The sequence below is a fragment of the Saccopteryx bilineata genome, chromosome 5 (genome assembly GCF_036850765.1).
Source record: "Saccopteryx bilineata isolate mSacBil1 chromosome 5, mSacBil1_pri_phased_curated, whole genome shotgun sequence".
NCBI classification, from domain to species: domain Eukaryota; kingdom Metazoa; phylum Chordata; class Mammalia; order Chiroptera; family Emballonuridae; genus Saccopteryx; species Saccopteryx bilineata.
Window position 1 is genome coordinate 2,495,607 of NC_089494.1, and position 27,393 is coordinate 2,522,999.

Here is a 27,393-nt window from a genome sequence, read left to right on the forward strand (position 1 = left end):
GGCCGCCTGAGGGCTCTCCTGAACCCAGGGGTCCCATCCTTTTGTGGTCTTACTCCCCTGCACCCCTGCTCCACTGGCACCCTGGTGCCTGTTCTCTCCCCACCTCGTGGACAGGTGGGGGAAAGGCGGGCACATCTGCAGCTTGCCCAGTTTGGAGCAGACCCAGCCGTACACTTTTGGGGGGTCTGCCTCTGACCTGCAGCCCTGGGCTGGTGGCTAAAGGACGTACCAGACCCCTGCTCCCCAAGTCGTCCCCCACCTCCTGAGCACTGACCCCATGCCCGACCTCCCCCATATGGACGGTGGTTGGGGGGGCACACCAACACAGGATGCCGCCCTGGCGACAAAAGGGACTTGGGAGCACCTGTCCCCTGTCCCCAGGGCCTAGCGCTTAAGAGGAACAAGTGCAAGCACAGTGACCCCTGTCCTCAGGGCCTGGCACTTGAGAAGAACAAGTGCAAGCACAGTGTCCCCTGTCCTCAGGGCCTGGCGCTTGAGAAGAACAAGTGCAAGCACAGTGACCCCTGTCCTCAGGGCCTGGCGCTTGAGAAGAACAAGTGCAAGCACAGTGACCCCTGTCCTCAGGGCCTGGCGCTTGAGAAGAACAAGTGCAAGCACAGTGTCCCCTGTCCTCAGGGCCTGGCGCTTAAGAGGAACAAGTGCAAGCACAGTGTCCCCTGTCCTCAGGGCCTGGCGCTTGAGAGGAACAAGTGCAAGCACAGTGTCCCCTGTCCTCAGGGCCTGGCGCTTAAGAGGAACAAGTGCAAGCACAGTGTCCCCTGTCCTCAGGGCCTGGCGCTTGAGAAGAACAAGTGCAAGCACAGTGACCCCTGTCCTCAGGGCCTGGCGCTTGAGAAGAACAAGTGCAAGCACAGTGACCCCTGTCCTCAGGGCCTGGCGCTTGAGAAGAACAAGTGCAAGCACAGTGACCCCCGTCCTCAGGGCCTAGCGCTTAAGAGGAACAAGTGCAAGCACAGTGACCCCTGTCCTCAGGGCCTAGCGCTTAAGAACAAGTGCAAGCACAGTGACCCTGCCTGGGCAGCGTTCTGCTTCCCGGTCAGCAGACTGTGGTGCATTGAGTTTAATTTCTAAAACTTCCCCAAAGGACCAAGATTGGCCCACCCCCATGTGAGCAGAGGGGGCAGTTGAATAAAGTCCTTCTTAGCAGTCTCCCCAGGGACGGGGACCCAGGTACTGCAGGTGGAGGCTGAGAGCCCACCACAGCCTGACCCTGGGTTCCAACCCAGTGCCTCACCCTCGCCAGCATCCCTGGGCCGGTCACGGCCACTCTGGGAACCCAGCTTTGAGAGCACAGGCCCACACGCCAGCCCTGTCCTCTGCCCAGCCCCATGCCTGAGCCCCCTGTGTGCTCTCCCCCCAGCCCAGTGCCTGAGCCCCCTGTGTGCTCTCCCCCCAGCCCCGTGCCTGAGCCCCCTGTGTGCTCTCCCCCCAGCCCCGTGCCTGAGCCCCCTGTGTGCTCTCCCCCCAGCCCCGTGCCTGAGCCCCCTGTGTGCTCTCTCCCCAGCCCCGTGCCTGAGCCCCCTGTGTGCTCTCCCCCCAGCCCCGTGCCTGAGCCCCCTGTGTGCTCTCTCCCCAGCCCCGTGCCTGAGCCCCCTGTGTGCTCTCTCCCCAGCCCCGTGCCTGAGCCTCCTGTGCTCTCCCCCCAGCCCCGTGCCTGAGCCCCCTGTGTGCTCTCTCCCCAGCCCTGTGCCTGAGCCCCCTGTGTGCTCTCTCCCCAGCCCTGTGCCTGAGCCCCCTGTGTGCCCCGTGCCTGAGCCCCCTTTGTGCTCTCTCCCCAGCCCGTCCCCCACAGTGGCTCCAGTGGCTACGGGAGCTTGGGCAGCAATGGGTCCCACGAACACCTCATGAGCCAGACCTCCTCCAGCGACAGCAATGGCCATGAAGACGCCCACCGGCGAAGAGCCGTAGGTCCCTCTCTGTCCTCTCTGTCACAGAGCACGCGAAAGACCCCTTGCTGGTCCACTGGGCTGTCTGCTGCTCCCTAAACTCCATTCTGGGGGGGGTGGCTCACTTCACAACCTCTTCAGAGTCGCAGCAGCTGAAACTGTGGTTAAGGGTTTGGATGACAAGTTGTTTTACGGGCAAACCAAGCAAAAGGAGAGGTTCAGCTGCAAGACGGAAGAAAACATCACCTGCCACTCAGCTTGTTTTTTCATTGTTCTTCCGTCCTGGCATCCCTTGTCACTGGCTCTCCCGCCAGTGCCATTTGGAACCTCTCCTGGCGGGGTTCCCCGGGATGATCTCCCTCCTCGTGGGGAGGCTCAGGGACCAGCCGGCCTCTGGTGCTGAATAATGTGCTCCTTTTCTTTCTCTTCAAGGAAATTTCTAAAAATGGGAACAAGGTCAAAACTAAAAGTCGTTATTCTAATGAATCTGGAGAACAGAAGAGAAAGTCTGCAGCAGGTAAGAGTATTCAGGGTTTCCTAGGTAGAACTGTCGTGCAGCAGTTTCCTGGCTGTCACCTGAGCTCTGGGTGGCGGGGAACCTAAACGTGGGTGGTCCCCTGCGCTGTCCTGTGCAGGGCCTGGGCTCCTTCAGCACGCAGCCCCGCCCCGCTCTGTGGGCTCTGGCACCCTGCAGGCCCCGCTCGGCAGAGTGGCATGGGCCACGGGCTTCACCTCACGTGAGCACACGCACACGCTCACACAAGGACGCTGCCCAGCTGTTCTGCAAACACACAAATCAGACCCTGTCTGAAGTGGAAAGTGCCAGCTTTGCTCCGGGGCCACCACCTCACGGGGTCCCACAGGCGCGGGGAGGGATGGGCCATCAGCCTACCTCCACTGCAGCCTGCTCCCACCTGACCACGTCCCCGCCTCATGGCCTCGTGTGGGGCCCCTGCTCAGGCTTGTGCATGCATGCACACGTGTGCACTCGGGCTCTGCCCCTGCTGGGCTCCCACTCAGCCTTTGTGCTTGGGCTGTGCCTCCTCCAGGAAGCCTTCTGTGGAGAACCTTGAGGCCAGAGCTCACCTCTGCCAGGATTCTGGATTTGGGGATACGTACACTTCTGCCTTTGTGCTGGGTATTGGGGACACACTAATGAGGGGACACGGCTCTGTCCTTGAGGCCCCCAGGGCACAGCGTGCAGTGGACACGGCTCTGCCCTTGAGGCCCCAGGGAACAGCGTGCAGTGGACAGGGCTCTGCCCTTGAGGCCCCAGGGAACAGCGTGCAGTGGACACGGCTCTGCCCTTGTGGCCCCAGGGAACAGCGTGCAGTGGACACGACTCTGCCCTTGGGGCCCCAGGGAACAGCGTGCAGTGGACACGGCTCTGCCCTTGAGGCCCCAGGGCACAGCGTGCAGTGGACACGGCTCTGCCCTTGGGGCCCCAGGGAACAGCGTGCAGTGGACACGGCTCTGCCCTTGGGGCCCCAGGGAACAGCGTGCAGTGGACACGGCTCTGCCCTTGAGGCCTCCAGGGAACAGCGTGCAGTGGACACGGCTCTACCCTTGAGGCCCCAGGGCACAGCGTGCAGTGGACACGGCTCTGCCCTTGAGGCCCCAGGGCACAGCGTGCAGTGGACACGGCTCTGCCCTTGAGGCCCCAGGGAACAGCGTGCAGTGGACACGGCTCTGCCCTTGAGGCCCCAGGGAACAGCGTGCAGTGGACACGGCTCTGCCCTTGAGGCCCCAGGGCACAGCGTGCAGTGGACATGGCTCTGCCCTTGAGGCCCCAGGGAACAGCGTGCAGTGGACATGGCTCTGCCCTTGAGGCCTCCAGGGCACAGCGTGCAGTGGACATGAAGGGCAAGAGCAGAAGTGGCCACAGCAGGCCACCCTGGAGGCTGTTGTAATTGTCATCACCACTGGGGTCTGGTCATGTTTAAAAAGACGGACCCCCCTGTCCCCTGGTGGAGGCAGGGAATATCGATTGACTTTGGGGGTCAAGTACCAGAGATCTTACTGGCCCCCAAAGTGTCAGGAGTTCAAGGTAGAACTGGCCTCCCCCATTGCTGAGTCCCTGACCCTGGGGACAGCCCTGGGCTGGTCATCAGCATCCCCCAGGCTTCCTCCTTGGATGGTTCCGTGGCCCCCAGCCAACAGGGCTGCCCGGTATCGGGCTGACACTGGTTCTGTGTTTGTGACTCATGCTCAGCACCCCCAGCCTTGTCTTTAGGTAGAAATATATAGAGTGGCCTGACCAGGTGGTGGCGCAGTGGATAGAGCGTCCGACTGGGATGCTGGGGACCCAGGTTCGAGACCGGAGGTCGCCAGCTTGAGCGTGGGCTCATCTGGTTTGAGGAAAACCTCACCAGCTTGGACCCAAGGTCGCTGGCTCAAGCAAGGGGTTACGTAGTCTGCTGAAGGCCCGTGGTCAAGGCACATGTGAAAAAGCAATCAATGAACAACTAAGGTGTCGCAATGTGCAATGAAAAAACTAATGATTGATGATTCTCATCTCTCTGTCCCTGTCTATCCCTCTCTCTGACTCTCTGTCTCTGTAAATAAATTAATTAATTAAAAAAAAGTGCAGCCTGACCAGGCGGTGGCTCAGTGGATGGAGCATCGGACTGGGATGCAGAGGACCCAGGTTCGAGACTCCGAGGTCGCCAGCTTGAGCGCGGGCTCATCTGGTTTGAGCAAAAGCCCACCAGCTTGGACCCAAGGTCACTGGCTTGAGCAAGGGGTTACGCGGTCTGCTGAAGGCCTGTGGTCAAGGCACATGCGAGAGGGCAATCAATGAGCAACTAAGGTGTTGCAACATGCAATGAAAAACTGACAATTGATCCTTCTCATCTCTCTCCATTCCTGCCTGTCTGTCCCTGTCTGTCCCTCTCTCTGACTCACTCTCTATCTCTGTAAAAAAAAAAAAAAAGAAAGAAATATATAGAGTGTACTCTTTGGGGAAAACAAGTATTAACTGAAAGCAATTCTGCCGTTCTTTCAGAAACGCACAGTTCTGCTGCTCAGATGACAGCCGTCCAGGCCGCAGAGGACAGCTCAGGAGCCAGTCCGCCCAAGGCCACCTTTCCAGAGGAGCTGGCCAGCAAGAACCACCTGGCCGGCTCCTACCAGCAGATCAGCTGCCTGGACAGTGTCCTCAGGTGCGGCATCCCCCAGCCCCAGCCCACTCAGGGGTCACCAGTGTCTGGCGGGCCTGTCCCAGGAAGCTGTCTGTGACCTCCCTTCAGGTACCTGGAGAGCTGCAGCGAGGCCACCACCCTGAAGAGGAAGTGTGAGTTCCCCGTGAGCGCCCCCACGCAGAGGGCCAGCGACAAGAGAAAGGCCACGGGCAGCCCCAGGCCGCCTGCTGCAGGTATGGCGCCTGGGCTGAGGAACGTGTGAGAACTTACACAGCTTCCCCTCCGTGAGGTCAGGTTCCCTAGAAGGCCTGGAGGCCCCTCCTCCCCTCCCTATACTGAGTGCTCAGTGGCTTCAGGGACACAGAATATGGGTGTAGGCTTTTTAAAAAATGACCAAAGTACTTAAGTGTCAGCAGTCTCCTTGTGAGCTGGAAGTCAAGGTGGTTCTGGACTCTGAGGACGCAGAGGGCCTCTCAGCTGTCATTCTAGGCAGGCCCTGTTTCCATGGTGTCTGCATATTAACTCGGGTCAGGTTATTTCAGGTTAAACCTTGGGCTGCTCGAATACCATACGTGTCCCTGGCGGTCATTACTAGGATCAGAATCGGGTATCCGTGATTGGGTGGTCACGTGGTGATGGGACAGTCTGTGCCCTGTCCCAGGGAGAGCCAGGTGCCTGCTTGGGCAGCCCCTCCTCACAGGCCTTCTAGGGGCTGAGCTCCCAGCAGAGGCCCCTGACCAGAGCCCCTTGAGCTGCCCGGCTGCCTGCCCCACCCAGAGGACCCAGGATGTGAGTCGAATTGTTCCCATTCCAACTCCCTGTTCTCGACGTTTCCGCATAAACCTAACACCTGAGGACAGCTTGTCAGGTGCCAGGGTGTGTGCAGTCACCGGGGTGTGGACCCGGCGAGAGAGTCGCGTTTCTTATCCAAACGGTTTGTGTCTTCTTCCGTGTTCTCTTACAAAGCGGCGGCGCTGCCCTCCAGGGTGAACAGGCACGCGGACGTGGGCGCACACCTGACCTCGCTGGCGCTGCCGGGCAAGGCGGAGAGCGTGGTGTCTATAACCAGCCAGTGCAGCTACAGCAGCACCATCGTGCACGTGGGCGACAAGAAGCCGCAGCCCGAGCTCGGTATGCTGTGGGCTCTTGGACGGAGTTGGGAGCGATCCCATTGTGACAGTAACAATGAGAAGTTGTGACTGTCATCTTAAATTGTTATATAAGTTGATGCAAGTGCAGCAGAACCGACCACCGCCAGCGAAAGGGTCCCGGCATCCGGAAGCGGGCGGGCGGGGGCGGGGTGGGGGGCGCGGCAGCTGCCTGGTCCCCGCTGCGCTCTGGCGCCGCCTGCTGGCAGTCACCTGCTCAGGCGCCAATGCAACGGGCCTGGCGGTGCGGAGCCCCCCAGACCTGAGCAGGGATCCCCGGCACCTCCCTGGTTGGGTGGAGAGAACCCTGCGGCTTGGGTCGTCCTCCCTGCCAGGGCCCCCGCGTCCCTGTCTAAGGGCAGGAAGGAGCCAATACCGGTCGGAACAGCAGCATAGCCATGGGCAGCGTCTTCCCCTTGTTCTCTGGAGCACCCCTGAGAAAACTGAGCTGGCTTTGCCTGGAAGAGGGAGATGATGAGGGAGAACACAGATCAGAGTCAGTGTCCAGGTGCCCGTCCAGGACGGCCCTCGGCCCCTTCCTGTCTGGACCCCCAGTTGCACGTGGTCCCTGCGCTCACGCCCCCTGGGCCTGAACGCAGTGGGAGGGCAGCGTTAGTCTGTTGTGCTCTAAAAGCTGATACAGCCAGGGAGGGTATTCCCCATCACAGGCGGAGACCCGGGTACTCCGAACATCAACAGGGCCCCGGGGAATGGTTCTCTGCCATTGCTGCTTGCCTTCATTGTGAACTTGCTCGGAAGGCTATACAAATAAGCACAGACTTCACCCCCACGTGGGGGTGTCGTGCAGCATCCCACATGTCCGTGGTCCCAGGGTGGGGCTTGCTGCACAGGGGCGCTTGCCAATGAGAGGTCCGCGTTTTCTCTTACAGAGATGGTGGAAGACCCTGCGAGTGGGCCCGAGTCCCTGGACTGCCTGGTGGGCACTGCCCTGCCCTGCGGCCTCGGCCCAGAGCAGGAGCCCTTCAGGAAGCGGGGCCTCACCAAAGAGGTGCTGGCCGCCCACACCCAGAAGGAGGAGCAGAGCTTCCTGCTCAGGTTCAAGGAGACCAGGAAGCTCCACATTCTCCAGTCTCGCTGCCGTTACTACTTACAGGACAGGTCCAAGGGGCAGTCGAGTGAGAGAGGTAGGCAGCGATACCAGAGTTCAAGGTGGATTTAAAAAAACGACAACGAAAACTCTCTTCTTAACAGCACTGAGTTCAGTGCAGGTTTCCTAATGTGAAATGTCCCCAGTGTAGGACGCCTGAGGTTGTAAGACAGCCACTGGGACGTGACTGGTGATGCTGTCAGTTTCCATGGACCACCTTCCAGGATGTCATTTTGTGTTCCCCCCGGGAACAGGGCTTTAAATGATGGTGACATTCACAGGCGAGCCCTGTGGAATGCAGGGCGGGGCAGTGACAATGCCTGGGTGAGTGTGAGGGGCAGGGGACCCCAGCCCACCTGCCCATACAGACGGGCTCTCGGGAAACCAGGCAGGCCACAGCCAACTTACCCCAAAAAGAAGGAACAGGGTACTACTGATGGGGCGTTTGCTGTTGGCTCCTGAGGAAGGAGGGAGCCCAGGCTGACACCAGAAGGTAGACCCTCCTGGCTGGGCTAACTTGGGGCTGGGCTACAGCCTCCAAAGCCAGAGCCCGTGCGTGCATGAAGCTGCCCTTCAGGCTGCATCACCAGGTGGTTGAAGGGCAAGGGATGAGAGAGAGCAGATGAGATTCTTCACCCCTTTTCTGGTCCAGAAGCCTGGCTCCTGACCCCGGCCGCCTCCCCAGGGCCCACGGACCCAGGTCAGAGCCAGGGAGCCTGGGAGAGACACAGCACGGGCCCCAGCTCGCCTGGCTCAGGGCGACACAGTGAAGTGAGCGTCCACCAAGTGAGAGAGGTCAGCGCCCTCCAGAAAGACCATGTCTTTTCCTTTTTGTCTTCCCCAGACTCAGGGTTACTGCAAGGCCTTTGGGAACTCCTGGGAAATGACAGAAAGGTGTCCTCCCCCAACCGGGCCGACTCATGGACCTGGCTTGGTACAGCGTTCCATCAGCTTGTCCCCGGCCCAGCAGTTTGTCACAGACTGCATAGCTGTGCACAGCGCCTGCCCAGACCCTGATGTGGACCCAGGAGCAGTGCTGTGGCCACTGGTCCCTCCAAGGGACAGATTTCTTGCAGCAGGAACACCCACCAGGCAGTCTGAACCGCAGTTTGCCTCTGGCTGGCCCCTTACTTTTAGCATGCAGCAAAGGGGAGCAGCTGCCTCCCTTGGCACAGGTGACAGGTGTCTCTACACAGCTGGGCAAGACCCCCAGGTCACCCTACGTGCTGGGAGAGGAGGGGCTGAGTTTCCTGGGCCCTTTCCCATGGCCCGCCCCCCCAGGCTTGGCAGGACCCTCCCCCCAGCCCATACTGCTCCAGTGTTGGCCCTGCTCGGGGAAGGCCTGGGGACATGCCCAGAGTTTCCTGTTACCAGTTGAGTCTCTCCAGGCCCCTGAGGAAGGCTTCCTCGGCCGCCTGTCCCAGGAGAGCAGGACTCTGGCTCTGAGGGAGGTGCGCCCTCCCACCCTGACTTGTGCTCCAGCAGATTCGCAAGCTTCCTCTGACAGGTGACACAGGAAGTGTCTCTTTTTAAGAACCAGTCAGCTCAGATGACCTCAGGTTACACAAGTCAATATTGGGGAACATTATAGAATTGCCAGATTTGTAATTTTTTTTTAACAAATAAGACCTTTTTTTTCTTTTTAAGTTAAGTGAGAGCAGGGATGGCAGAGAGACAGACTCCTGCATGTGCCCCGACTGGGGTCCACCTGGCAAGTTTCCTATGGGGCGGTGCTGTGCCTATCTGAGGTTATTGCTCCATTGCTCTGCAACCGTTCTATTTTTAGTGCTTGAGGCCATGGGGCCCATCCTCAGCACCAGGGGCCAACTCCCAACTCACTCGAGCCAATCAAGCCATGGCTGCAAGAGGGGAAGAGAGAGGGAGGGGGGGGTTGGAGAAGCAGATGAGCGCTTCTGTGTGCTCTGACCAGCAATTGAACCCAGGACATCCACACACTGGGCCAGCGCTCTACCATGGAGCCAACCAGCCAGGGCCAATTAAGACCTTTATATAGCTCTTATCACCACTGCTATTTCATGAAAGAAAGGGCATTTTAATACCAGAAGAAAATAAATGTGATCTTACAATTAAGAATGGTCCTTTAAGTTGATTGAATCTAGTTTTATAAAAGTTTAACATTTTGGTCTGATTTTCCTCACTGCACTAAAAACTAGGGAAAATATATAGTGTACCAGTGGTCCCCAGGCTGACATGTAGGGACATGGGATTGAGGAACTAGGAGGTGCCTTCAAGTTATTTTTTGTAATTGATTTAAGAGAGAGAAAGGAAGGAGAGAGAAAGAGAAACATCAGTTTATTGTTCCACTTATTTATGCATTCACTAGTTGAGTCTTGTGTGTGCCCTGAGGTTCGAACCCATAACCTTGGCATATCAGGATGATGCTCTACCCAACTGAGCTACCCGACTATGGCTTAAGTGTCTGAGATTTTACAACTCTCTGAGACAGGGGTCCCCAAACTACGGCCCGCGGGCCACATGTGACCCCCTGAGGCCATTTATCTGGCCCCCGCTGCACTTCAGGAAGGGTACCTCTTTCATTGGTGGTCAGTGAGAGGAGCATAGTTCCCATTGAAATACTGGTCAGTGTGTTGATTTAAATTTACTTGTTCTTTATTTTAAATGTTATATTTGTTCCCGTTTTGTTTTTTTACTTTAAAATAAGATATGTGCAGTGTGCATAGGGATTTGTTCATAGTTTTTTTTATAGTCCGGCCCTCCAGCGGTCTGAGGGACAGTGAACTGGCCCCCTGTGTAAAAAGTTTGGGGACCCCTGCTCTGAGAACTGATGTAACAGGAGTCATGTAAAATTACATGTTCAGCTGTGGCTGTTCTTCCATTATCGCAGCCGTTCCGGGACTAAGAAACACCTCTGGGATAGAGTTGTCTTGGAAAAAAACTGGGAAGAACAGAAAACTGAAGTCCAAACGGCCCAAGCCGCAAGACTCATCCGGCAGCACTGGGTCGGGGGGCCCAGTGCCTCACCGGCTTCCGCTGCTGGGCCTCAACGCCACAGCCTGGTCACCGTCGGACACGTCCCAGTCCAGCTGCCCCGCGGTGCCCTTCCCCACCCCAGTGCCAGCGTACTCCCTGCCCGTGCTCCCGGCCCCAGGAATCGTGCCAGCTCCAGGGACCGTGGCGGCAGCACCGCTGGAGCCTCACCCCAGCCTCATGATGCCCACCGTGCCCATGGGCGCCCAGCACGAGTTTGCGCTCCAGCCTCCGCCATTTGCTGCCCCACTGGCCCCAGTCATGGCCTTGGTGGTACCCAGCTACCCCTTCCCGCCGGTGACCCCGGGCCTGGCCCCAGCCTTCTTCCCCAGCCCAGTGCTGCCCGCCTCACAGCCCGTGTTCCCGGGTCGGACCTCACCCCCCAAGCCAGCGTGCACTTGTCCTCGGGCAGAGCGTGGGCCGCCAGCGTCCCGTGTGGCCACCCCAGCCACCCTGCCGTCGGCTACCGGGCCTTCGGGCCAGGCCTCCCCACCGCTGTTCCAGTCCCGCGGCAGCTCGCCGTTGCAGCTCAACCTGCTGCAGCTGGAGGAGGCCCCCGAGGGCAGCGCCGCGGTCGCAGGGACTGCCGGGAGAGGGGGCGCAGCGCTGGACTGCAAGCCCGGCCCAGCCTGGGACTGGTCGCCCAAGGCCCCGCCCACCGCCACGGCCTCCCTCCGCTCCCTTTCTGCTGCGGCCGGCCCTGCAGCCCCCACGGTAGGTCCTCATCTTGGACTCGGGTGTTCTGTGCCCCTGACGGTTCCAGCAGGCATTTCACTGACATACCGTATTTCCCCATGGATAAGACGCACGTTAACTTTGGGGCTCAAAGTTTGGAAAAAAAATGTATTACATAAAGTTATTAAATTCAAGTTTTATCATAAAATTCATACAACTTCTCATCACTGTCTAAATTCCCATCCATTGTCTTGTCCTCGTCTGTGTCTGGTGACGAATCACTGTCTTCAACTATGAGCGCAAAAGCAAGCACAAAAAAGCAGGAAATGCGCCTGACCAGGCGGTGGCGCAGTGGATGGAGCGTTGCACTGGGATGCGGAGGACCCAGGTTCGAGACCCCAAGGTCGCCAGCTTGAGCCCAAGCTCTCTGGCTTGAGCAGGGGATTACTTGATCTGCTGAAGGCCCATGGTCAAGGCACATATGAGAAAGCAATCAATGAACAACTAAGGTGTCGCAACGAAACACTAATGATTGATGCTTCTCATCTCCGTGTCTGTCCCTCTCTCTGACTCTCTCTGTCTCTGTAAAAAAAAATAAAAAAAAAAAAGGACAGGAAATGCAAGTAAAAAAATCTACAACCTCTGTATAAGACGCACTCAGTTTTTAGACCCCAAGGTTTTTTTTGTTTTTTTTTACAGAGGCAGAGATAGACAGGGACAGACAGAGAGGAACAGAGAGAGATGAGAAGCATCAATCATCAGTTTCTCATTGCACGTTGCGACTTCTTAGTTGTTCATTGATTGCTTTCTCACATGTGCCTTGACCGTGGGCCTTCAGCAGACAGAGTAACCCCTTGCTGGAGCCAGCGACCTTGTGTCTAAGCTGGTGAGCTCTTTGCTCAAGCCAGATGAGCCCGCGCTCAAGCTGGCGACCTCGGGGTCTCGAACCTGGGTCCTTCCGCATCCCAGTCCAACGCTCTATCCACTGCGCCACCAGCTGGTCAGGCTGACCCCAAGTTTTTCAAAATAATCTTATACATGGGGAAATACGGTAAATACATGTGCTAGAAATTAATGTTTTCTAGAAAATGGCCCTATCAGAGTAGACTGGGGGGTGGGGGCGTTACTGTCGGGATCTGAACAAAAGAAGATTATCTGATGGCTCATGCAGGGTCCAAATGACCCAGGAGACGTTGTGACTTGTCATGGGCCTTGACATACTGAAGCGAGAACTGAGGACAGCACACCTGGTGATGGGGACAGAGGTTCTCACCTGGTGGGGGGCAGATGAGGGCTCTGGAACCGGAGCCAGCCGTCCTTCTGCATCCACAGGGCCGCTGGCGTGGGCTTTGACTCCATTGATGACATTCTAGTGTCCCGTGGGCTTTGTGTGCTGACCAGCTCAGTTGTGCAGTAGTCTGAGCTGTGGCAGTGCGACCCGTAGGCGTGCCGTGGAGGGTGTGGGTACAGCCCCGCTGCCCATACTCCAAGGATGAACAGTGGGACCCAGTGAGCACAGACTAGCCTCCCTGTGGGGCCGCCGCCCACCCCGCTCCGGTTTCTGAGGTCCAGCCTACAGTCCCCGTTCCGAGGGTTAGAGGGTCAGGGCACGCCCAGGGCTGCCCCCACTTGGGAGTACAGGAGCAGGAAGCCAGAGCCCCACCACTGAGGAGCAGCCTTGGGGTACGGGTGGCATCTTCCCGCCACCATGTCTGCTGTGGTAGAGGAACAGCCATAGGCTTTTCCCCCAAGATCCAAGAACCGCTGTCTCCCATGGGACTCTCCCAAAACCCAGGGAAGGACGTGGCACTTGTGGGCCAGCTCTGCGATTCTTGCTCAGTCCCGGTACCCACGGGTCTGTTTATCTCACTCGGGAAGGAAGGGCCTCAGGATGAACGTGCTCCCTTTGTCCTTGGGTGACCTTGTGACCTTGGGCAGAGGGTTGCTCTGCAGTCCCGCCCCCAGCTCGGGGAGCTGTGTCCTGACCGTCTTCTCCCTGTTCCTAAAGCGCGACGATCCCTCAGACACCCAGAACAGTGACGCTTTCTCCACGTCCAGCGACCTGCTCGACCTCCTACTGCGTGAGGACCTCTGCTCAGCTGAGGGGTCGGCCCTGTCTGGAAGTGGGGCGTCTGCCACCTCCGACTCCCTGGGCTCCAGCTCGCTGGGCTGCGATGCGTCCCGAAGTGGGGCAGGTACATCAGTGGCCCCTGCGTCCTGGGGGCGGGGGGGGGGGGGGCGTGTTCAGGCTGCAGGTTTCTGGAGCATTTAGAAGATTCTCCCATGAGATACCCGGGCATCCTCCTCTTCCCCTGCACTGCAGGGACCTAGCTGCACCAGGGCCCTGGGCCACGTGTGCTCAGGGCCCAGCACCAGGTGCAGACTGGGCGCAGCAGCTGTCCGGCCAGTGCTCAGAGCCCACAGCAGTTCAGACAGGCAGGAAGGTGCTCTGCCCAGGTGGCAGGCCCTGCTCAGTCAGAACCCTCGCCCTCACCTGCTCACTTCCATGTCGGGGTCACAGCATGTCTCATACCCCACTGGCCCTTGTTGGACCTTCCCTATGGCTCCCAGACGTACCAGGAGGGCTGGTCAGGGTTCAGGAGCTCCCTGGGTCGGTTCCCCTCAGGTGAAGCTAACGTATGGATCAGGAGCTTTACCCACTATATTGCTAGTGTGTGATCTGGACCCGCTTTAACGGGACGTGCAGCCTCCCCACACACCGAGAGACCCCCGCTACCGTGCAGCGAGCTTTCTCTTCTCTCCCTTGGCTGGCCTCGCCCCCTCTGGGAGGCTCGCTGGGACGCACTTGGGCCAGCTGCCTCCCGCTTACGAAGCTAGAACGGGCTTCTTGGTGGCCTGGCGTGGCAGAGAGGTGCTGAGCCCTGGGAAAGGGAGCGTGATTTTTAAGACAGGCTCTACCTGAGCGGCTCAGGCTTCCCCAAGAGAGTCACCTCCATGGTACTAGCTGGTATCCCCTTTTAATTATCCAGGTAACCCGAGAATTGGTAAGAGAAGGGACAGCCCACCGACACAGGTGCATGTTACCAAGCGAGACTGTCGTCCTCCTGACCTGGCATGCATCTACAGGCCCGCTCTGCACGGTTGACCATGGCATGAGTGGTCTGACCCACCGCTTTTTGTGTGTTTAAAGGCAGTAGCAACACGAGCCACACCAGCAAATACTTTGGAAGCATCGACTCTTTGGAGAATAATCACAAAGCAAAAGCAAAGGCGGACGTGGAAGAGAATGAGCGCTTCATCAAGTATGTCCTGCAGGACCCCGTCTGGCTGCTGATGGCCGACACGGACGACAGTGTCATGATGACATACCAGATGCCTTCCCGGTAACCACCGCGCGGCCTTTTCCTAGGGACATGGCGGGGGGGGGGGTAGGTAAGGATTCCCCAAACAAGGCCACCATCGGGCACTTCCTCCAAAAGCTGTCTCTCAGGCCCCGTTGGGTACAGCAGGTAGAGAGGCAGGTCCCCCTGGGTGGCTCCCTGCCTGCTGCAGGCTCGGGCAAGATGGGCAGCGGGACCCCCAGGGTGTCCCACTTGACATTTACGAAGCTTTTGTGCCAGCTTCATCTCTTGCTCAGTTGCCCAGTAACCTGGGGGGTAAATGGGTGTCTGTGTCTTAGAGATGCAGAAACTGAGGGTAGGTCAATGTAGGTGACCTGCCCGTGGCCACCCGCTGCTCTGCGGTGAATCTGTGTCTGTGCCCCTGCTGTGACCCCTTGTCAGGCTGCTCCAAGGACATTCATGGTCCCTGCCCCTGCCGAGATCCCTCATGGGGCAGTGGGGAGGAAGGGAGGGAGGACAGGCCCCCGGGGCAGGGGGGACCAGGGCCCCAGCTCCAGGGCTGCCTCCAGCCAGCACAGACAGGCAGCAAGGGGGAAGGTATTCTACCCACTGCCTTCCGGTCGGAACCTTCCAGACTCATCACCCTGTGCAGAACCCAGCGTCTGCTGACACCCAGCTCCTGGGTATAATCTAAAGTAAAAATAAAATCGTGATTTGGATCATCATTTTAATAGGAAAACTACAGATCATTTACTAGGGATGTTAAGCTACCTTAAATGGGGTAATCTGTTTTAAATGAAAAGGAAATTTGATTGAAGAAAATCATCTAAAATTCCTTTATTAACACTGAAAAAAAAAATGGCGTGTGTTCTTTAAGAAAAAGACAAACACTGTGAGACATTCTAAAGCCCCCCTGTCTGTGCAGAGATGTGGCCGCGGTGCTGGAGCAGGACCGGGAGCGGCTGCGGAGGATGCGGAGGCTGCAGCCCCAGTTCAGCGCAGAGCAGCTGCAGGAGCTGCAGGAGGTGCACCCCTGGGTGCGGGCGGGCGGCCTGCCCACCGCCCTCGACCTGGCGGTAAGCCGGCGGAGCGGTTTCTCCCTGTATAGCGCTGTGAAAGGGCGCGGCGGGGGCGCCCCGGGCCCTGCGGCCGCTGTTATGTGGGTGCAGAACTCCCACACCTCCAGTTCACTGGGAAAGAGACCGGACCTGCAGCTCAGCCAGTCCAGAGGGCTCTGTCCAGGGGCTGCCGGCCTGTCTGCTCCCGGCCGTGTGCTCACTGACAGTTGAGCTATTTTTTCTTTGAATCCTATTTTCTATTAAAAACAAAGCAAAAAAAAAAGAAATCTGTCATAAATCCTCAGCGTCCACATAGACTGTTCAGTGACGGAAGGAACACTAGTTTTCCTCTCTTCACGCTGTGCTTCTCCAGCTGCCCCTCAGTCCCTGTTCTTTCCGGAGAGTTCCAAAGACCCGCCTGGACCCCAGCCCCTGTCCCCCTCTCCCCTGAGGCCCACCCCCTGGAGGCTGCCCCTGTCCTGTCTCAGTGTCCTCTGCCATTTCTGTCCCCCGCACTCCTCCTGGACCTGCCTCCCTGGGTACAGGGTCGGTCTCCCATTTTACAGCTGAGAAAACAGAGGTTAGGTAACAGTTCCAGGTTCTGCAGCTGGGAATGGAGCCTGAGCCCACGCAATGCTGCCTCTCTGATCAGGGCTCAGACTCTCCCGGCCTTGAGGGCGTTGGGAGCCTTGGGGGCGTTGCGGTGGGGGCTCTGGGGACAGGGCTGGCCCCTTCCTGGGACAGGTTGGGCTCCCGCAGCTGAGCAGCACCCTCAGGGGCTGCTGGTCCTGCTCCTGCAGCCCCCTAACTGCTGACACCCAGCCAGGACCACCCATACTCACTCAGGCTGAACTGCATTTTTGTAATGAAGATCTCACTTTTGTTATTAATTTTGTGTTTTTTGTCTTAAGGAATGTGTTTACTGTGAAAACAAGGGAAAAGACAACTTTTGTATACCATATGAGGAAGACAGCCCTCCTCTGGGACTCAGTGAAGCCACACACACCAAAGAAAAGGAAAACGGACCCCCCCTGAGCCAGGAAAGCGAAGGGCATAGGTAACTGCCCGCCCGGCCCGCCCACCCGCAGCAGAGATGGACATTAGATGGTGGTGAAGAGGCCAGAACCCACCTTTGTTTCTAACGAAATGGACAGATACACTTGTATTGTTTTCTGTTTGTTTGTTTGTTTGTTTTAGAGAAAAACAACAGTTGGAGGGTGGGAAGTGTTTGGGAAGAAATACATTTTTATATTTAAAATGTAAATACGGACTTTGGGGGACGGGAAAGAGATTTCGCTGTGATATAACATAAAGACGAAATTCCTCCTTTCAGTGTCAGGGAGGTTGCCCGGTGCTGAGCTGGGGGGGGCTCTCTGCCGTGGGGGGGGGCACCAGGCTGGAACCAGGAGGGCCCCCCTTCCGGAGCATCCCGGGGTGGGTGTGTGCAGATCCGATCAGATTCCATTCTCTCAAGGCTGCTTTTTATCTAAATAACCATCTAGTCAAACTAGATGTTTTTAAAGCATACCAAGTGGAAATGACTGCCTTTTTGATTTTCCTTCAAAATTTTTCACATTGAATGGTGTGAAGCAAGAGGCAGCCCTGGCTTCGGGTGCTGTAGCGGCAGGCGTGTGTACCTGACGTCGCCTGTGTTTGCAGCGAACACAGTTGAAATGCCCGCTCCGGACAAAAGCCTAGTGGTTTGTGTGACCAGCTCTACCCAGACCCTCTGTGTGTCCTGCACCATTCTTGGCTCCTTTCCAGGCCATGACCCAGAGGCGGATTTAATGGTGGGCGCACTGGGCACTCGCCCTGGGCCCCAACCTCTGAAGGGCCCCGCAAAACCCCAGCTTGACACTTTTTTCTAATGACACCAAGTTTGGTTTCATATGTGCACTTTTAACATTAATAGTACATAATATTTTTTATTTATTTAAAAGTATAGTTAATATGTATTTTTATTTTTCCTGTCTCTTTTTTTTAAGGGGCGCAATATTTTCTTCCGTGCCTGGGGCCTCGACCAACCTTAATCTGCCTCTGCCATGACCAGTATGTACATAAAAATGTGTAGTTGGTCGTGGCTCTATGGTGGCTTCCCTTTCCAAACCAGGCTCTGAGCGCTGCATTTGGGACCCATCTGTGTTCTTCATTTGACATGTCCCAGACATTGGCTCTGGCCCTGGGCAGACGTAGTGAGCCTGTGGGGACAGTGCCTGTGTTGCCCGGGGGTGCTGCGCGCTCACCTCTCCCTCCACACCCTGCGCTGGGATGCGGCCTCGGCCTCTTCGTGAGCCTGCCTTCACCTGGCGTGGCTTCCAGCCTTTGCAGCGCTGTCCCCCCAGGGTCTTGGGCATTTGCAGGTCACAGGGACACTTGGAAAGAGTGAGGCCAGTCTGCCCAACTTTTTGCAGAATCTTATGTTGCATCATACATCCCAAAGATTGGGGAAAAGTTGTGTTGGTCCCTGGAGTTAAGAAGTTCCCAGCGATGAAACAGATGACTTCACATTGCGTGGAGTCGATAGAAACTGAGGAGGCGGGTCTCCCCTCGTCCTCTGATGGAGAAGTGGCTGCTGAGGAGGCGGGTCTCCCCTCGTCCTTCGATGGAGAAGTGGCTGCTGAGGAGGCGGGTCTCCCCTCGTCCTCTGATGGAGAAGTGGCTGCGGAGGAGGCGGGTCTCCCCTCGTCCTCTGATGGAGAAGTGGCTGCGGAGGAGGCGGGTCTCCCCTCGTCCTCTGATGGAGAAGTGGCTGCGGAGGAGGCGGGTCTCCCCTCGTCCTTCGATGGAGAAGTGGCTACCGGAACAGTGAAGTGCTTTTCATCAGCTGGGCTTCACCATAGAAACCGTCCTGTTCCCGACTCTTAATATTCTTCTTTATAAACTCAAACAGAAAACACTAATTTTGTTTTAATTGAAAAAGTAATCTTGCCTTCAGGTACCCACGTTGAGGGTGTCGTCTGGTCCTGCATGTGGGAATTAAATGCTACAAACTGCTTCCTGCCTCTGAAGTCAGGTCGTGAAGGGATTCCGCGTGTTACCTGAACACAAACTGCCAAACCGTTGTGTCTACTGTTACGAATGTTTACCGTCAGCGTTATTTCCGTGTTCTGTGTGCACTTACTGAGCGTGACTGTAGCTTCAGCGTGCCGAGAAGCTGACACTAGGAGCATTTTGTGCACTTGTTTACACGGTGCCGTGCACCGAGTCGTGTTTTTTTCAGATATGTGCTTACACGGGTGTCATGAAAACGTCTCGATTTTTAAACTGAGCCTTCTTTTTAATATATTCCTAAAAAAGAGATGTAAATAAGCTCTCAGAGCCTGTGTGATGCCTTGTTAGCCTTTCCGGACAAGTGATCCGTTTGTGCGCAAACCCAGCTTTCTCCGCCCTGTGCAATACGTTTTTTGACTGCTTGTGTCTTTTTATGACTTCTGCCTTTTAGAAAATTGGTAAATAAAGTAAGTATATTTTTATTTTTACTTCTGTGTATTTTCCTTTTTCTCGTATGTACGTTTAATGTAACACAGAGGAAGAACTGAGTAGAGGTCAAAGATTATCAAGAGATTTTTTTTAAAAAAATAACTAGAAATTCTGCGTTGGGGACTCGTCTTCCACACAGGCCTCCTTCACCTCGTCCCCACGCTGCGTGCTTCGCAAGGCCGCTTCCTGCCTAGTGTGTCTGACACGCCCTATTTCAACCCCTGACCCGTGCACTTTCTAGGATATAAACATAACCCTGTGATGGAGTTCTCCCAGTCTTATTATTACTATTTAGTGAGAGGAGGGGAGGCAGAGGCAGACTCCCGCATGCGCCCGACCGGGATCCACCTGGCATGCCCACCAGGGGGCGATGCTCTGTCCATCTGGGGCGTCGCTCTGTTGCAACTGGAGCCATTCTAGTGCCTGAGGCGGAGGCCATGGAGCCATCCTCAGAGCCCGGGGCCAATTCGCTCCAATTGAGCCTTGGCTGCAAGAGGAGAAAAGAGAGAGAGAAGCGAGAGGGGGAGGGGTGGAGAAGCAGATGGGCGCCTCTCCTGTGTGCCCTGGCCAGGACATCCACCCGCCAGGACAATGCTCTACCACTGAGCCAACCGGCCAGGGCCCTCCCAGTCTTTTCACCTGTGGACAGGATGGGGTTGGGGTACTCTGCTCAGCCCCTGAACCACTTCCCTGTGGGACCACAGCCCCTCTTTGTCCCCACCCAGGGTTGTCTGTCCTGCCTGGGCTGGCTGCTTCGGCGCTGACCACGGGGCTGACGACAGGGCCAAGAAGGCCTCCTGTCTCCCTCAGCCGGTGATGCAGGCAGCACAGCCCCATCGCCCCGCCCACCTGCCCAGGCCTTCCTTCCTTCCACAACAGTGAGGCCGTGCAGGGCCTGGTCCGGACGGCAGCGGACCACGGGGGTCAGAGTTGGGAGATGGATGCACTGGACCCAGCGCCCAGCCTTGCAGGAGCCCCCTGCAGGGAAGGGTTGACTCTGCCTCCTGGCCTGGCCGCCTGAATCCAAGTGGAGATGAGCCTGAGGAACAAAAGGCTTACTAAGTCTGCCCAGTGAGCACAGTGTCCTCGGCCAACAGGCCTTAAGTGGCCAGATAGGGCCGTTTCCCTGAACTTCTGAGTGCCTTTGGAGACTCTTAATTGCATTTTTATTTACCATATAACCCCAAGTGCACACCACCACCCCCTATTTACAAACTAAAAGGAGCTTCTCAGAGCGCCCTGGGCTGATGGCCCACAAGGGGCCTAGACATCCACAGACTGCCCGCTGCCTTTGTTCCCTGGGGATTTATGGCTTGCCACCCCGACCGCTATCTGGCCTCGCTGTGGCCGCCACCGCCCTGCCCGGCCTCTGCGGGCCTCTGTTCCCGGGTCTGAGGGGATCAAAGGGCCCAGATGCTCGGGAAGTCTGTGTTCAGGCAACCTTTGAAGGTGGGGTCAGTCCAAGGGACAAATGGCAGGAAATGGGTCCGCTCAGGGAGGCCATGTGAAGGAGTGAGTAAGGGCTTGGTGACTCCAAGACGGAGTAGCCAGACTTCTGTAAGGAAAAGGCCAAGCCAGCTAACCAGTTGACCCACTAAGGGTGACTTCAAAGGTGAGACCTTGGGCAACCTCCAGTCTAATCCTTATGTTTATGGGTCATCCCCCTCCCCCCAGGGCCCTTGGTCACACTGAGGCATATCCCAACACTCAATTTCTCCCTCCTTCAACTCTAGACAGCATTCCTCCATCTTCCCACCCCGTGTAAGACAAGGCTGTCAGGTCCCAGCCCCCCTCTCACTGCCTCCCTTCTCCTGACTGTTGTCACCTGTACTTTGTTTTGACAGCTAACTTTATACCATGTCCTGTAACCATAATTAAGCTTTCCTTCCCTTCTCTATAGATTGATTCTAAATGTTGAAACCCTATGAATGGAGTCGGGACTGCGCAAGAATTGGCTACTGAGCCAAAGAATATGCTACGACTACATTTCTCTTCTGGGGCTGCTCTTTGCTTTCCCTGGAGCTCCTTGCTGCATTTCTTTTTCTTTTCTTTTCTTTTTTTGCTTACACCACTTGCATTTACCATGTTCTCCTTTGACCCCCACACTCAATACCCCCATCCAATCAGGTGTTCTATTGATCTTTTCCCCTGAGCCCCCCCCCCCCGGGCCCTGATCATCCTGTTCCCAGATGAACTGTCTTTCACAGAAAACATTCTGTAACACGTGTCTGGTTTTGTTCAAATAATATAATGGCTAGTGAGAGGAGTATGGATCAGAGTATGAGAGATATTAGGGAGTTTATTTTTCTATATCTCAGTTTTTCTAGTGAAAACTTAACTGTAGTTTCTGGCGTGTGTGCACATGTATATGCGTGCATGTGTATGTGTGTGCACGTGTGTGTGCGTGCATGTGTATGTGCATGCATGTGTGTACTCATGTGCATGCATGAGTGGAGGGGCTGTGTCTCCTTCCCTAGGATGTCTAAATGGCAAAGAAGAATACAGTTACAGCCTGACCTGTGGTGGCGCAGTGGATAAAGCATCGACCTGGAAATGCTGAGGTCGCTGGTTCGAAACCCTGGGCTTGCCTGGTCAAGGCACATATGGGAGTTGATGCTTCCAGCTCCTCCCCACCTTCTCTCTCTGTCTCTCCTCTCTTTCTCCCTCTCTGTCTCTCTCTCCTCTCTAAAATTTTTAAAATAATAATAATAATAAAAAGAATACAGTTACAGGCCAGCTTGGGGCCTACCCCCACACACACACACACACATACACTGTCTGCACCCCCAGTAGGCCTGGGAGATGAAAGGGCTGTTGGGTTTCTGAGCAACCATGGGAGGGTGTTATGGAGAGAGCTGAGTTCACTGACTTTGTGGGGGAGACTGAGTACAACAGGGGTGATTAAAGTAAAGGAGTAGATTTGTACCTGGGTGAGCAGTGCTGGGCTGGTGAATTCTCAGGGGCCTGCTCACCCAGGGGACAACCAAGAGACAGCTCAGAGACAGGTGAGAATGAGCAGATGAGGCTCCCAGGTTGTTACAGAAGTCAGCGAGGTGACTTTGGGAACTTTCAAAGGTTTCACTGAATTTGCCCTGTGGGTGGAGATCCCTTGGGTGGGGAACCAGAAGTGAAAGAACTACCTGGCTGGGGGTGGGGTGGGGTGGGGGGGTAGTGTCTACCGCCTAGTCAATCCACAGTCCCTAGAAGTTCCCTAACCCCAGTGCTCCTGCAAGACCAGGTAGACAGGGGGTCCTAGGGCGGACTGTACCCTTGACCAGGGATGGAGAAAGCCATCCAGGAATGAAAGACAGCCGACCAGACCATGGCAACCCTAATCCTGAGTGAGTAGTGGAGCACTGGGTAAGGGTGCAGGGTTACTGCGGCACAGGTGAGCTCCCACCAGGTAAAATGGATAGGGAAGCGGAGACCTGAACACTGAGGAAACAGCTACGGAAGAGGGAGGAGGCGGGGAGAGTTCCAGGCATAAGGCGAAGGCCAGAAGGCATCTTAGCACTGTGGCTCTGCCTGGCGGGCGGGCGAGGACAAGGCTCCTAAGAGCAGGGGCCAGACCGGGACCCCCCGGGGCGCTGCCCAAGGGCGCGGCTCCACTGCCCACACACCCCACCCGCCGGGGAGGCCGAGCAGGCAGATGGGCGGCCCGCGGTGGGGGTGGCGATCGTCTGGCGAACACAGGCGCGCCCGCCGCCCGCTCGAGGAACAAAGCCGGCAGAGACAAAAGAGCGGCCAACACCTGTCTCTCTTGGCGCGGCCGCCGCTTTTCTCCGCCGAAGCGGCTGCAGCTGCCAACTGTCACGGGCATCAAGTTACGGGGTCCAGACGGCGGCCTCTGCGAGCCTGGCAGGGCGGGAGGAGGGCTCGGGGGTAAAAGGAGCCGGAGGGGGACGCGGCGGGGGGACGGAGGGGACCGGGGAAAGGCTGGCGGTGAGGGTGAGCCGGGGGGCGGGGCGGGGTGCGACCAGGGAAGGGTGGGCGTGGAGCTCAGGAGGTAAAAGGGGGGGGAAGGGGCGAAGGGCATTAGGGGGACATGGAGGCTCAGGGAGTGACAGGGATGATGACCAGGAAAGAACGGGCAGCTGTGGGGGGTGAGGGGAGGACGGGGGAGGCCAGGCGGGGATGGGGACACCGATTCGGGAAGGAGGGCCTGGAGGACCAGCGGAGCCGGCGTGTCCGCAGCTGCGCCCCGCTGGGATCCTCGCGCAGGCGGGGGGAGGCCGAGGGGCGCAGTGTCCCGACACACAAGGCCACGGGCCACCTCCCATCCCCGTTGTCCCAGGGACCCCCACCGCCCCCGGGGCTCTGCAGCCACCCCAGTCAAGTCTGGAGACCGCGGGCTTGACAGGCCTCCCCCCGCCCCCGCGACAGGACCCGGCGCGCCCACACACCGCGCTCCTCCGGGGAGGCGTCGGGCGCACACACACGTAGCTGGACGGGCGGTGGGGTGGATGGATGAGCTCCTGCCGGCAGGTCCTGTGACCCGGGGGCGTTGCCCGGGCTGTGGAGCGAAACAAGAGCACCCCAATCTGCAGCTCCCCGGGTCACTGCCCCCTAGGGTGCTAACCTGCGGGGGTCGCGCAGAGGCCGAGCTGGGGTCCGCTCCAGCTGGTCACGCCCCGCCAGCTGCCGAGTGACCCCGGCGGCGGGGCTGGACAAAGCGCGCCGCTCCAATTGGCTGCGGTCCGCCTGCGGTCCGCGGGCCCCAGGAGTACGTGGCCAATCGGCGCATTGAGATGCAAATGAGGCGCTATAAAAGGGGCGGGGCCCGGTGCGGGCGGAAGACGCGGAGGAGTCGTCAGGTCGGCGGCGGACCGGACCCAGCGCAGCGAGGGCCGCAGGGGCTGGGCGCGTTCGCGGCGCTGCGGGCGGTGCAGACCATGGCTCCGCCCCGGGCTTCTGGCCGCGACTGTCCCGGCCGGGAGAGTGAGGGCGGCTGGGAGGCGCGAGGGGACCGCAAGGTGCGGGCCGGGGCTGCGGGCGTGCGGGGGGCGGCGCGGCGCGGCGCCGGGGCTCAGTCTCCCGCTTCCCGCAGGCCCGGAAGCCCCTGGTGGAGAAGAAGCGGCGCGCACGGATCAACGAGAGCCTACAGGAGCTGCGGCTGCTGCTGGCCGGCGCCGAGGTGAGGCCGGCGGGCGGGCGGGCGGGCCGGGGTCGCGGCGCCGGGGCTGCGGGGCGGGCGGGCGGGCCGGGGTCGCGGCGCCGCCCGGCCTCACCGCCCCTCCCCACCGGCGGCCTCGCCGGCGCAGGTGCAGGCCAAGCTGGAGAACGCCGAGGTGCTGGAGCTGACGGTGCGCCGCGTGCAGGGTGCGCTGCGGGGCCGGGCGCGCGGTGAGTGGCGGCGGGGCGTGCGGGCTGGGGTGCGGGGCGCCTTCCCCCGCCCGCCCGCCCCTGCCCGGGACGGAAGATTTCTCCGTCGGGGGCTCCGGTGCTGTCGGCGGCGAGAGCTCACCCCGGAGCAGGGCGCGCCCTGTCCTCTTCTGGGTGAGCCCCGTCCCCGCGGGCCGGGTGGGTCGGGACACGGCAGTTCGGGCTCACCGGGCCGGGCGCGGCTCTCTCCCTCCCGTCCCCGGGCGCAGGGCGCGAGCAGCTGCAGGCGGAAGCCAGCGAGCGCTTCGCCGCCGGCTACATCCAGTGCATGCATGAGGTGCACACGTTCGTGTCCACGTGCCAGGCCATCGACGCCACCGTCGCCGCCGAGCTCCTGAATCACCTGCTTGAGTCCATGCCGCTACGCGAGGGCAGCAGCTTCCGAGATCTGCTCGGGGATGCTCTGGCAGGGGCCCCGGGAGCCCCTAGGCAAAGCAGCTGGCTTACAGGAGGGGCCCTGGGGTCCCCGCTGCCTACCTCCCCAGCCCCTGTGGATGACCTGTGCTCCGACCTAGAGGAGGCCTCCGAGGTTGAACTGAGCCGTGCACCTGCTGAGGGGCCAGACTTGGTACCCGCGGCCCTGGACAGCCTGACCACTGCCCGCATAGCCCAGAGCATCTGGAGGCCTTGGTGACTAACGCCTGCCCAGGGCCTGCGGGGGTGGGCTCAGCCTTTCCACCTGTAGTCCCTTCTCCTTGGGGTCCAGATGTGGTGGGACAGGGTCCTGGATGTCTCCCAGGTTTGCCCGTCCTCTTCTAGTGGGTGGCTTATAGGGCAGTTCCGGATGACCAGCCCAGTCAGGCCCCTAGCCCTTTCCTTTTATGGACCCCACCACACCACCTCGCTGGGTGGGTAGAGGGAGGGAGCTACAGGCACGAGAAAGAAAGTTGTAGAGCTAGGGCTCGCCAGCATTCACCAGTTCCAGCCTTCTCAGGCACTGCGTGGATCTGGGGGCAGAGGTCACCAGAATGGTGCTGATTTCTTGTTGGTGCAGGGCACTAGTGTGGGGGCAGAGGGACACTGGCACCCCTGGCCTGAGCAGGAACTTGAACTTGCCACTTCAGCGAGGACATAGGAGTGACAGGTGCAGAACTGCCCGTAGCTGCCAGAGAGAAGCAAGGCTTCCTGTATGTCTTGCATTTAGGACACTTGAGTTTGTGTATTAGGTTGCCATCGAATGTTCTGGTTCTATTAAATAAAGGATTTTGGAGAGTTAATTACCCTTCTGAAATGTTACTGGATGATATGGTGTCATTAATGTGTCAAATATATAAATACTGTGCTAAGCACGTTCCTGTATCTGATGCTCACTCTTTGTCAGCCCTGTGTGCTGGGTGAGGGCAGTGGAGATGGAGACTCCGTCTCACAGTGGATAGTGCTGCCCCATTCCTATTGCCGGGCAGCTCCAGGCGGGTTCCCGCTACAGATCCTCAGGCCTGGCCTGCTGTCCCTGGGGTTGTGTGCAGCCTGGAGATGTATTTCATTGGCATGGGGTTTGTCTCCAGGGTAACCAATTGATAGGGAAACAGCCTATCCCGGGACCATTCTCTGTTTCATGAGCTCTCAGAAATAAACAAATGCTGATGACTAATGGCTAAGCCACATGGTTTGGAAGTTTCTTTCAAAAGCCTGTGTTAGGATCCATAATGTCAGTCCACATGTATTAAGATGTCACTTGACTGAGAGCTTCAACCACTGCCAGTGACTTCACTGACCCATTTCATGGCTTGAAAGGAAAGCACTATGGCTGTAGGCAGCGTGCACTGGAGGGTCAGCAAGGCCCAGGAGATCAGAAACCGTGGGTGATGGGCAGCTGGGTGTGGGGAGACCCCTCCTGGACAGGCTCAGGGCCCACAGGTAGCATATAGTAAATTAACAGTGGTTACTGTCATTGCCACAGGTAGCCCAGCCCCTCACCTGCTTCAGGACCCCAGAGCAGCTGGTTCTCACTTTGGGTCGGCAGTGCTAAGGCCTGGGATGAGGTGTGACAATCCAGGATTGACACCTGAGTCTCCTCTCTAGTTGTGTACCTCTGCATTCCCAAGCCCTCTTACAAAAGATCCCCAGCAGGTCCTGACCACCGAGGACCTGACACACGGCCTTCCCTGTGATTCAGCCCATGGCCTCAGCCATCAGACTTCCCGATGCAGCTTTAGCTCCTGGGGATGAGTTGGTGGGGTGGGGTGGGGTGGAGTGAGGGAGGCAGGTCCATAAGACAGCTTGAGAGGATGGAAATACCATTCCTGGGATTGCCGTATTTCCCCAGGTATAAGATGCACTTTATTTGGGGGGCCTGGAATTTGAAAAAGAATGTATTATATACATAAAGTTATTGAACTCAAGTTTTATTCATCATAAAATTCATACAACTCCTCATCACTGTCCAAACTCCCATCCATTAGCTTGTCCTCATCTGTGTCTGATGACGAATCACTGTCTTCAACAACGAGCACAAAAGCAAGCGTGAAAGAGCGGGAAATGCAAGTAAAAAAAATCTACCACTGTATAAGATGCACCCAGTTTTTAGACCCTAAAGTTTTTGGGAAAAGGTGCATCTTACACATAGGAAAATACAGATAATTTTTATTAAGAATTAAAAAAAAATTATTGATTGATTTTTAGAGAGAGGAGAGAGAAAGGGAAGGTGGAGAAGCAGGAAGCATCAACTCATAGTGGCTTCTTGCATATACCTTGACTGGGCAAGCCTGGGGTTTTGAACCGGAGACCTCAGCGTTCCAAGTTGACACTTTACCCACTGCGCCACCACAGGCCAGGCCAGGGGTTATTTTAATTGTCTGAGCCAGATGGATGTAGGATGTGTCCACAGGGACACCCAAGGCCACCATACTGAGCTCTGATGCCATTGGAGAACATCAACCAGGGACTGTTTTGAAGGAACAACTCTTCCCTCTCATCCCCGCACTTGTCACATCCTTCACTGTGTTCGTCTCTGGCTGCCATAAACCTCCACAGACTCGGTGGTTTGAAGCACCACAGATGTATTGCCTTGCAGTTCTGGGAGAAGTCTGAGGCAGGATTCACTACGATAAAATCAAGGCAGGGCTGCACTCCTTTCTGGAGGATTGAGGGTACCTTTACTTTCTTTTTCCTGCCTCAGAGGCCGCCCACATTCTTTGGCTGGTGGCCGCTTTCTCCATCTTCAAAGCTAACAGTGTTGCACCCA

At 57.5% G+C, this 27,393-nt stretch overlaps 2 protein-coding genes across 3 annotated transcripts in view; both read left to right on the top strand.

Moving 5' to 3' along the window:
* The window catches only part of PER2 (period circadian regulator 2), a 43,861-nt gene extending 25,041 nt beyond the window's left edge, over nucleotides 1–18,820 (top strand). The window contains exons 13-23 of the mRNA XM_066280790.1: nucleotides 1,800–1,925; nucleotides 2,340–2,424; nucleotides 4,912–5,068; nucleotides 5,156–5,280; nucleotides 6,014–6,178; nucleotides 7,086–7,340; nucleotides 10,170–11,026; nucleotides 12,996–13,182; nucleotides 14,139–14,331; nucleotides 15,215–15,365; nucleotides 16,259–18,820. Of these exons, the coding sequence (XP_066136887.1) occupies nucleotides 1,800–1,925; nucleotides 2,340–2,424; nucleotides 4,912–5,068; nucleotides 5,156–5,280; nucleotides 6,014–6,178; nucleotides 7,086–7,340; nucleotides 10,170–11,026; nucleotides 12,996–13,182; nucleotides 14,139–14,331; nucleotides 15,215–15,365; nucleotides 16,259–16,408 (2,451 nt within the window). The 3' untranslated portion in view covers nucleotides 16,409–18,820. The remainder of the gene's footprint in view (nucleotides 1–1,799; nucleotides 1,926–2,339; nucleotides 2,425–4,911; nucleotides 5,069–5,155; nucleotides 5,281–6,013; nucleotides 6,179–7,085; nucleotides 7,341–10,169; nucleotides 11,027–12,995; nucleotides 13,183–14,138; nucleotides 14,332–15,214; nucleotides 15,366–16,258) is intronic.
* A 4,812-nt stretch (nucleotides 18,821–23,632) lies between these two features.
* HES6 (hes family bHLH transcription factor 6) lies at nucleotides 23,633–25,807 on the top strand. 2 transcript variants are annotated; one of them, XM_066279625.1, is made up of 4 exons: nucleotides 23,633–23,800; nucleotides 23,875–23,961; nucleotides 24,089–24,170; nucleotides 24,419–25,807. In XM_066279625.1, the coding sequence occupies exons 1-4, from the start codon at nucleotides 23,720–23,722 to the stop codon at nucleotides 24,841–24,843; spliced, it is 675 nt and encodes a 224-aa protein (XP_066135722.1). In that variant the 5' UTR covers nucleotides 23,633–23,719; the 3' UTR covers nucleotides 24,844–25,807. The 2 variants fall into 2 exon arrangements, with proteins under 2 accessions (XP_066135722.1, XP_066135723.1); XM_066279626.1 differs by having other exon boundaries at nucleotides 24,089–24,130; nucleotides 24,419–24,688.
* Nucleotides 25,808–27,393: the final 1,586 nt, after the last annotated feature.